General features: G+C 40.4%; 2 protein-coding genes across 5 annotated transcripts in view; both read left to right on the plus strand.

Annotated features, from left to right (window-relative positions):
* The window catches only part of FAM184A (family with sequence similarity 184 member A), a 149,059-nt gene extending 142,563 nt beyond the window's left edge, over positions 1-6,496 (plus strand). Inside the window, exon 18 of one of the 4 annotated variants that reach the window (XM_076003025.1) lies at positions 216-571. In XM_076003025.1, the coding sequence (XP_075859140.1) occupies positions 216-297 (82 nt within the window). In that variant the 3' untranslated portion in view covers positions 298-571. Of the gene's footprint in view, positions 1-215 lie in introns of all 4 variants that reach the window. The other 3 variants (XM_076003024.1, XM_076003027.1, XM_076003026.1) reach the window with 3 other exon arrangements.
* A 3,086-nt stretch (positions 6,497-9,582) lies between these two features.
* Positions 9,583-11,062, plus strand: part of LOC105857021 (DNA helicase MCM9) — a 70,451-nt gene continuing 68,971 nt past the window's right edge. The window contains exon 1 of the mRNA XM_012739120.2: positions 9,583-10,178. The gene's annotated coding sequence lies outside the window, so the exon portion shown is untranslated. The remainder of the gene's footprint in view (positions 10,179-11,062) is intronic.

Below are 11,062 nucleotides of genomic sequence, written 5' to 3' on the forward strand. Positions count from 1 at the left end.
ACGTGGCTCTTGCTTAGCTGACCTCATCTGAGCTGCTGATGCACTCTTCATGCTTTCATGGAGTGGAGAACCGATCCTAGTGCAGAGCGGTAGCAAATCTTTAAAACACGGGGAAACCAGTTGTGGTAATCTACGATGATGTATTATGTGCTTTTCCCTTAATTTTGCAAAACCACTTAATGCTGGGTTACATGTCTCTCTTTTTATGAATTCAGTCCTCCTCAGAGTGAAGCTTCCCCGGTGGCTTCTCCAGATCCCCAGCGCCAGGAGTGGTTTGCCCGGTACTTCACATTCTGAAAGAATTGTGTTGGCACAGCTCTGTGTGGACTGTTACTAAGAGCATGACTTTATAAACTCATTATGTGAACAGGCTTTCCTATGTCAAACACTGTGAATGATAAAGTATTTGTCTCTCTAATTTAAAAATGCACTGTATTTCCTGTGATATTTATTGGAATCACTCTATAAGGTACTATATTATGTGTGTAATTATAATTATTTTTATTTAAGATGGAAGAGTCTTTAATCTTTGTAATTACTGCATAATAAATTTTGTTAGAATAAACAATAATGTTTTTCATTTTTTTCTAATAAGTTTGCTTTAATTTTTGAATACTTTTTAATTACAGGTAAGACTTGCCAACAAAGAAATCTTACTGCCTATTTAATAATCATATCAAATTATTTGACTTCAATAATCATAACAAAATCAGGATAGGGAAACAAACTATTAACTTGTTCCATTACAATGTATAATTTTAACAAATTTTCCTCTAAATTTACAAGGCTAGAATGAAAGCACATGTGTAAATTGTGGATTTTCAAGTATATAAAATATTGTTGACTTATAAGGGTTTTTTTACTCTGATAATTAAAATCTAGAACTTTTAGTACAGTTAGTATCAATGATTAATATTATACTTTATGGCCCAAAGTTACTGGGTAAGGACTGAATAGTCAATTCTATTTTAATTTGTCTTAAAAGCCAGTTTGTTGGTTTTCTAAGTAGGCAATTTAGTATTGATACATAAACATGAACTCAACTGACCACTGTCACATGTTAATGAGACCTTTTCTTTCTTTCAGCTTTAGTCAATCTTGGCCAGCGACTATATTGTATTCAATGGCCAGAAGAAGTGCATCCATTTCTACTAAGAGCACCAAGTTTAGTTGATCAAGTAATGTAGATATTAGAAGAATCTGGTGAACTAGATAAATGCAAAGATAATACATGATCTGTGTTTTAAGGGCAAAACCCAAACTCTGTAAAATAACTTAAAAGGGGTTTATTTTGAACCAAATATGTGTGACCACAGCCTAGAGAGCTATGCCCAAGAAGTCTTGAGCAAGTGGTCTTGAGGTGGTTGGGTTATAGTTTGGTTTCATACATTTTAGAAAGACTAGAATTGCAGATAAAATCAAAAATCAATACATCAGTTTGGCCCAAAAAGATGGGACTGCTGGAAGCAAAGGGTTATAGGTTATAGGTGGGTTCAAAGAGTCTTTGATTTGTAATAGGTTAAAGAAATGAAGTTTTGTCTAAAAGCTTATAAAGTAAGGCAGTAAGATAAGGAATTCTGTTAATCAGAGACAAGCCACAATATACCAACTCAAGTGATCTGTTAAACCAATTGATGGCCTGCAGGTGATTTAACCTTTTCTCTGCACAGCATTAGGTCCTGTTAATAATTTAGTATCTTATTATCTGAGGTGTCCCAATCATGGGCAGGAACTAAGTTTTAAGGCTTTTCTGTGTTCCCCTTGGCCAAGAAGGGTTCTCTCCACTTGGTGAGGGAGGGGGAGTTAGGATTTTAGTTCATCATATATGAATTATTATAATTATATTAAAGACAAACTTTTAAAATAATTATGTATTAGGCACTACTAAGGAGCAATGTAAGGATTATCTCATTTAATCTTTATAAATCCTCAAGGAATAAATCATTGCATGCATATACACAGTTGGTAGCATGTTCTCTGGCAGGTTATTATCCTGAAAAAAAATTTTCTACCAAATACTTGTTTTACATTTGTTTTTTGTTTTTTTTTTCCTTCAAGTGATTGAACTTTCTAATTTTAGTATACGTGCTGCTGAAACTAGCACAGGATTGAACTTGAGCTAGGATCTAGGAACTTGATCTAGGAAAAATGATTAGTGAATGCTTATCCAAAAGTAATTCTTGTTACAAGCACATATTCTTGCCTTAGTTTATACATATCTCAATCTGGATATTTACTAACCAACTATTTGGATTAGTACATGTGCAAGTGACTATGCTAGATATAGGCCCACAAAGATGGTGAGCACCTGTCCTCAAGGAGCTAACTGTATACTTGGTGAAATAGTCCAGAACCACGAGTTTCTTAAAGCACTATCAGAAGAACTACAAAAGAGAATTACGGAGGATACAATAGAAGTAGAGAAAAGGAAGTAATTAGCTGAAAGTGGTGGCAGGGGAAGCTTGACATAGTAGGAGTATCCAAATATAATACTGAAATACAAATAGGAATTACCAGATAGACCAGGGCAGAGCCTATTCCAGGCACAAGGTGAAACAAAAGTTAAGAAAGAGCAAGCCAGCGGTGTCCAGAGAACTCTGTGCAATTTTGTTGGACCAATGTGTAGGATGTATGTGGGCATAATAGGAGAACAGCCATTTCTTGAGCAGTTACCATGTATCAGACACTTCTTTTTTTTTTTTTTTTAAGACAGAGTCTAGCTCTGTTACCCAGGCTGGAGTACAAAGGCATGATGATAGCTGATTGCAGCCTTGAACTCCTGGGCTCAAGCAATCCTCCTGCCTCAGTCTCCCGAGTAGCTAGGATTACAGGTGTGCACCACCACACTCAGCTAATTTTTTAATTTTTTTGTAGAGACAGGGTCTCACTATGTTGCCCACGCTGGTCTCCAACTCTTGGCTTCAAATGACCCTCCTGCCTCAGACTCCCAAAACACTGGGATTACACACATGAGCTACCACACCCACCCAGCCCAGACACTTCAAGGTTTACATTTTTAATGGGAATGGAGATAAGGGGATAGAGAGTGAAGATACAGAATTAATGGGAGTTGGTGACAAATATACACAGGACTGAAAGATAATGAAGCATGGGCAAAAGAAGAATTTTAATTTTAGATATGTTGAAATTAAAGTTTCTCTAGAACAATTAATAGGCAGCTAAATACAACTCAGAAAAAAATCTGAGCTAGAGATACTTTGGAAGCATGGCACCAAAGATAAAGCCAGAGGTATGGAGCACAACAACAAGGAATGAGGTTTTGGAGAGAACTTTGGGAGATACCAACATTTAAGGGGCAGGCAGGTCTTCAATGAAAATTAGAAGTGGGAGTTATAGATTGGTGTTAAAAGCATGGTGTTCCAGAAGAAGAAAGTTTCAAAGAGAGCAGCCAACATGTCAAGAGCTACAAGTATCAGAAAAGGGAAAAAAATGAAGTGTCCATTTACTTCGCCAAATAGAGGATGGTCTTAGCAAGAGCAGACTCAGGGTAATGGTGGCAGCAAAAGCCAGATTCCAGAAAGAAGTAAATGGAATTTGAAGAAATTGACATGTGAGTAAAAAACCCATCTTTGAAGAAATTTAGCTATACAGGGAAAGGGAAAGAAATTGAGATGATAAACTGGAGTGCAGGATCAAGACGGGTTTTGTTTGTGCTTTTAGGAGACTTTATCATGCTTTTATACTGGAGGGGAAAGAGAAAGATTAAAAGAACAGGAGGGGCCAGGTGTGGCGGCCCACGCCTGTAATCCTAGCACTTTGGTAGGCCAAGGTGGGAGAATCGTTTGAGCTCAGGAGTTCAAGACCAGCCTGAGCAAGAGCGAGACCCTGTCTCTACTAAAAAACAAAAAGAAATTAGCCAGACAAATAAAAATATAGAAAAAATTAGCCGGGCATGGTGGCACATGCCTGTAGTCCCAGCTACTCAGGAGGCTGAGGCAGGAGGATCTCTTGAGCCCAGGAGTTGGAGGTTGCTGTGAGCTAGGCTGACGCCACGGCACTCTAGCCCAGGCTACAGAGTGAGACTCTGTCTCAAAAAAAAAAAAGAACGGGGAAGAAGAGAGAAGCAAAAATTTTATAACAACCTTCAATTGTCACTGGATTATATGTAATAATATTAAAGGGGTGGCCAAAGAAGTCATATACAGTTAACATTGTGAAGAAAACAAAGTTTTAGCAAAACATTTTTTTGATATAAAAAGCAAGCTGGAATCTTAGGGTTAGAAGAGGCCTTAAAAGCCTATCCTGAATGCTTTTTTCCAATCTCCCATAGAATGCCTTAATCTCCTTTATAACATGCCTGGCTGAACTTTAATCCCTCCAGTGATAGGAAGTTCCTTCTTCCAAGGCTTCCTAGCACTGGCTCTGCCACCAACAAAGTACCTTAACCTCCATGACTGAGTCTCCTGGGCTATATATTAATGATAAAATGATACCCTCTACCTTACCTTCCTAAAGGATAAAAAGAGATAGCTCATGAAGTCTTGAGAAGGGTATAAATTAAATTACTATAAGTGAAAAAATAGCTGTCTTGGAAAGTAGAAGAGCAAATGTATTAGAGAAATGTCAAGGGACTGTCAAGCAGTAATTGAGGTCAGAGAATATATATTGAAACCCATCAGCATGATTGTGGTTTGGGGCCATCTTCAGCTACTAAGATGCAAGTTTGTCAGACTGGATAGTTGGACATAACCAGGATTAGGATATTGTTAGATAAGTACCACAGAAGGACGATGTCAGAGGAGCAAGAGTGCTTGCAGAGAAATGATGATAAAAATGGGTATTTATTATCTGTTGCCCAGGCTAGAGTTGCAGTGGCATCATCATAACGCACTGCAACCTCAAACTCCTAGGTTCAAACAATTCTCCTGCCTTAGCCTCCCAAGTAGCTGAGACTGCAGGCATGTGCCACGATACTTGGCTAATTTCTTAATGTTTTTTGTTTAGACAGAGTCTTGCTATGTTGCTCAAGCTGGTCTCGAACTCTTGGGCTCAAGCCTTGGCCTCTCAAAGTGCTAAGATTACAGACATGAGCCACTGCACCCAGCCTATATTTAATTTTAACAATATACTTTTAATTTGCTTTTATTGGCAATCAAAATCTGTTCAAAATAAAATAGATAGCCCGGAAATAACCAAATTAATTTTGGCAAGGGGGACATTACTCAATTGGGAAAGGACAGTCTTTTCAACAAATAGTGCTGGGAAAACTGAATATCTCCATGCAAAAAAATGAAGTTGGACCCTTACCTTATACTATATACAAAAATTAATTCAAAATGGATCAAAGACCTGAACATAAGAGCTCTAACTATAAAACTCTTAGTAGTAAATAAGGGGTAAAACCTACACGACATTGAATCTGGCAATGATTTATTGGATGTGACACCAAAGGCACAGGCAACAAACAAAAAAATTGGAGTTTATAAAAATTTAAAACTTGTGTGCATCAAAGGACACTATCAACAGAGTGAAAAGACAGCCTACAAAATGGGTAAAGATATTTACAAAGCATATATTTGATAAGGGATTAATATCCAGAATATATAAAGATTCCTAAAACTCAGCAACAAGAAGAAAAACAAGTTAAAAATGGGCAAAGGACTTGAACAGACATTTCTCCAAAGAAGATATACAAATGGCTGATAAGCTCATAAAAACATGATCAGCATCACTAGTTATTATGGAAATGTAAGTCAAAACTACAATGAGACAAGATACCACTTTCTACCTATTAGGATGGCTTTTATAAAAAACTAAACAACAACAAAAAACCAAAACAAGTGTTGCCAAGGATGTGGAGAAATCGGAGCCCTTGTGGGGATGTTAAATGGTAAAGTTACTGTGGAAAATAATTTGGCAGTTCATCAGAGCTTAATACAGTATTACCATATGATCCGGCAAGTCTGCTGCTAGGTGTATACCCAAAAGCAGAATTGAAAGCAGAGACTCGAACAGATACCTGTACACCAATGGTGCTAGCATTATTATTCACAATAGCCCAAAGGTGGAAACAACACAAGTGTCAGTCAACATATGAATGGCAAAACAGAACGTAGTGTAGACACACAATGGAATATTATTCAGCCTTAAAAAGGAATGAAATTCTGATATATGCTACAACATAGATGAGCCTTGAAAACATTATGCTAAGTGAAATAAGACTGACAAAAGGATAAATATATGATTCCACTTATTTATGGTGCCTAGAATGGGCAAATTCATAAAGACAAAGTAGAATGGACATTAGTAGGGGTTGGGGAAGGAGGTATAGGGGAGTTGTTGGTTTAATGGATACACAGTTTCTATCTGGAATGATAAAAAGTTCTGGAGATGTATAGTATTGATGTTGTAACATTGTGAATGAATTTAATGCCACTGAATTGTATACTTTAAAATGTTTAAAATGGTAAATTTTATGTAATGTATATTTTACCACAATAAAAACAAAAGGACTAAGTAGTGGAGTACTATTCCAGTGACTCTGCATTGGTATCTGAATAAACACAATATGTAAATTATATTATAAATTGCTATATTTATAAATTATTTAAGGTGAAACTTCTAAGATTTATTCTTTTTGCTTTTTTCTTCATGCCATTTTCTGTATGAATGTTCTGCTATTTGGTACCTCAGCATTTCTTTAAGTCTGAGTATCTGAATAGAAAATACTAAAAGGTATAGTCAGAGATGGAAAACATGACTTGAGATTACCTCAGATGCCAGAATATCATGTATAGACCAATTTACAGGTTCTATCTTTAGTATTGCCAAGGTATATATTTACCCTTCTTATCTCTGAGGTTATTTTAGGCTTGTGCCTCAGATACACTGTAGAGTGAGTTGATGGAGTATATGCAAACTGCAAAATATTCACAGTAGAAAACAAAGAAATTGACTAGTGTTACTGTCCAGCCCTCCAACTGCAGACCTCCCACTCCTCGGGAGACCTGATGAGCATCTGCCTGTCTGATATAGACATAATAAAAAGCCAGTGTCGATTTTTACAATAAATCCTTAAATGCTTTATTTTTAGATTAGAAAATAAATATAAATAGAAGTTCTAATAATTTCCTCTGCCTTACAAAGCATCTTGCACACTCCTTGGGGTTGAAGACTGTTGCTTTGGAGTACAAATAAAAGTTTCTCTAAGATTTATTCCATAACTTTCTCTTCCAAATGTTAGGATATGAAACATTAGAGCCTGAAATTTTCTCTTTGATTCATCGAGTGGCCCATGGGAAAGAATTCTTCCAATTCCTAGTCTTCATGAAGGATTTAGCAACACCCTTGCTTATCTTGGCACCGAGATCTTCAGAAATAAATATTTATTTTATTTGACAAATAAAAATAAGTGGACCCTCTAGAAAGAAGTATGTAAGCATTAAAGTATATTAAATACCCTTCTTGGGAAGCCAAGTCTATACAGAATGAATCTGTGAATTCAGTAACGGTTCTCCTAACACTTGAGTTTTAAAAGGCCAGTTCTTTTCTGAGGAGGGGAGTGAAATCCATTAGGAAGCATGGTTTGAGTTCTTTTTTAACCTCATGAACTATTCTCACAATAAAAATTATAAAAGTAAGTTAAAGGGAGAAATTAGAAAATTAAAATGGTGGGAAGATAACATTTTCTACATTTATTGCATACCTACTATGTACTGTTTTAGACTAGGAATGCCAGTGAAAAAACATACCATGTACTGTTTTAGACTAGGAATGCCAGTGAAAAAAACAAATGCCTGCCCTGTGGAACTTACATTGTTGGGGCAGGATATGGATATATAGATGAAGATACATCTCCATATAGTTATATATCCATTCATAAATTACGTGTATGATAGATAAAAATAAGTAAAAGCACAGATTTGTGTTGTCAGATGGTAGTGGTGGTAAGTACAATGCAGAAAAGGGAGGGAAGAGGGAATATGAGGCAGGAGTGGGGCTGCGGAGTAGGTAGGCTACCAGGGCATCTACAAAAAACCCTAACATCCATATTTAAAAGTGAAAGATTGAATGCTTTCCCTCTTATACCAGAAACAAAGGATGTCTGGTCTCAACACTTTCACTCAACATTGCACTGGACCTTCTAGCTAGTGCAAAAAGGCAAGAGAAAGAAAAGGCATCCAGAAGGGAACAGAAAACTGCCTTTATTCACAGATAACAAATCCTGCTATATGGAAAAATCTGGTGAAATCTACAAAAAAGCTATAACTTAAAAGTGATTTTTACAAGATTGCAGATACAAGATCAATGTTTAAAAAATCCAATTGTATTCCTATATACTATCAAAGAACAATTGGCAACTTAAAATTTTAAAACCATTTGCATAACATCAAAAAGTATAATCCCTAGATTTAGGAATAAATCTGATTTAGGGATAGACGTAATAAAAAAATCAAAACATTTATTGAGAGAAATAACACCTAAATAAATGGAAAGGCTTACTTTGTTCAAAGGTTATAACACAATTTTTTTTTTTTTTTTTTTGAGACAGAGTCTTGCTTTGTTGCCCAGGCTAGAGTGAGTGCCGTGGCGCCAGCCTAGCCCACAGCAACCTCAAACTCCTGGGCTCAAGCAATCCTCCTGCCTCAGCCTCCCGAGTAGCTGGGACAACAGGCATGCGCCACCATGCCCGGCTAATTTTTTCTATATATATTAGTTGGCCAATTAATTTCTTTCTATTTTTAGTAGAGACAGGGTCTCACTCTTGCTCAGGCTGGTATCGAACTCCTGACCTGGAGCAATCCGCCAGCCTCGGCCTCCCAGAGTGCTAGGATTACAGGCGTGAGCCACCGCGCCCGGCCAGTAACACAATATTATTAACATGTAAATTATTCTCCTGTGGATCTATAGCTTCAGTGTTAACTCCAATCATAAACCCAGCTTTTTAAATAGAAAGTCATAAGCTGATTTTACTATTCATGTGAATACACGAGGGACCTAGAAGAGCCAAAACAACTTTGAAAAAGAACAAAATTGGAGGCCAAACAGATTTCAAGGACTCGTTATAAATCCACAGAAATCAAGACATTGTGGTCTTTTCGTAAAGACAGGTCACTGGAACAAAATAGAAAGCCTAAGAATAGACCCACAACTGATTTTTTTAAGGACAGCTGATTTTTGACAGGAGCAAAGGCTGTTCAGCGAGAAAAGGAAAGTTCTTTGAACAAATGATCTGAGACATTCATATGCAAAAAGAGTGACCTAAGACCCACACCCTAGACCACCTATAAAAATTAGCTCTAATTGGATCACAGACCTAAATCTAAGACCTAAAATTCTAAAACCTTTATCAGAAAACATAACGCGAGACTCTGTGACTTTGCGTTAGGCACATTGCTTAGGCCAAAAACAATCCATACAATCCGTGTGAGGCAGCCCACCGCCCCCTCCGCCACCCAGCCCAGGGTCCAAAGCTTGCCCCCAGCCACGCCCCTCCGCCACGCCCCTCCCCTCCCCTCCCCTCCCCTCCTCTCCGCCACGCCCCTCCCCTCCGCCACGCCCCGGGCCCTCCTCGATCCTCCCCAACCCGCCCCGCCGCCTCGCAGTCCCCGCTGGCGGGGCGCGCGCCCGCTCGCGTCTCCACCCGGAAGAGCAGCCTAGGCCGGGAAGTTGAGGCGGTGCGCGGCCCGGTGTCCGCCGAGAGCGCCTGCTGGCCTGAGCCCACTGCTCCAGACCGGCCCAACGGAGCCTGCGCGTCCCCGCGGCCGGCGGCGCTCGATCGGCACGCGCGCGCGCACGCCCCGCCCCCAGCGGCTCCCGGCGCGCGGGGCCGCGATGAGGACCTGCCGCCGGGCCGGAGCTGTCCGGGGCCCTCGGCCTTAAGAGCAGCGCGTCCTCGAGGACTTCTGACACTGCGTGTCAGCCAGTAAGTGACGGCCACCGCCTCGTCTCACGGGTACTTGTTTCTCCTGCACTTCGTCCCACGTCTCGCCCACGACTGGTTAGTTCAACAACTGTTCAACTCCGGGACCGGTCAGGCGAGGGAGCTGCCGGGAGCAGAGCCCGGGAGGTGTCAGAGACCTGCCGAGGTGGCGTAGAGCAGGGGCTACGTGCGGAGACCCTCTGAACGAGAAAGAAAGTTTGGAAAGCGCCCTCCGAAAGCGAGTCGAGTCCACGTTTCCTGAGCGCCCGTGCAGCAGCCGAGCGGCCGGGAGGAGGTGCGGAGACGGCGCGCTCCCGGGAGAGGGGCGGCGGGCGGGGCCGGCCCGGGCGAGGCGCTCGGCCCCCGCGGAGGGGCGTGGTTCCCGGCGGGCGGGCGGGGCCCCCCGCGGAGGGGCGTGGTTCCCGGCGGGCGGGGCCCCCGCGGAGGGGCGTGGTTCCCGGCGGGCGGGCCCGCGGCGGTTCCCAGGGGCGGGCTGCGCGGCGCCGGCGCAGATGTTGGTAGGCACCTTCCCATCATCTTTTTGGCGCTTCAATTTGGTCAGAGGACAGAGTAATGCAAAATAATTTTGACTTCAAATATGCAGTAAGAAAAAGGGAAGGGAAATTGAAAGTTGTGGAAGGACCTTTTTCAAAACAGTAAGTGCCTCCAGTCTGTCTGGATGGGAATGTTTACAGGGTTAGCAGACTGCTTAGAAAACAGTTGATTAGTCAGTTTTGTGCAGATGTTGAAAGAGAACGCTATTTTCATAAAAGATACTGCATATAACCCTATAAATTGCTTGTATAACGAGGCAAAATTTAATCCGACTTTAGTTGGATACTTGGATTCTCCGACTACCCATTTCCTGCTCTTATGTGGAGCTGTTTTTCAAATTGCTACATTTGTGGCTCTAAATTTAATATGCGTTCATAGAATCTCAGTGATTCTCTTGTAGTCATTCTTGGGAGTCCAGATTATTTGTTTTTGGCAGAGGCCACATCGTGGAAATAGTGTATGGTTAGTTCCTTCCCGGGTGCTTTTTCTGCTTTACACTTGGCTGAATTTATATTATCTAACCAAAAACGAACTACTTATTGGAGTGATGGCCATAATTTATTTTCACTCATTCTCTTAGATATACACTTACTCATCTCTTAATCTCACACTGGCGTTCTATAG

This window comes from Microcebus murinus, chromosome 5 (genome assembly GCF_040939455.1).
Source record: "Microcebus murinus isolate Inina chromosome 5, M.murinus_Inina_mat1.0, whole genome shotgun sequence".
NCBI lineage: Eukaryota > Metazoa > Chordata > Mammalia > Primates > Cheirogaleidae > Microcebus > Microcebus murinus.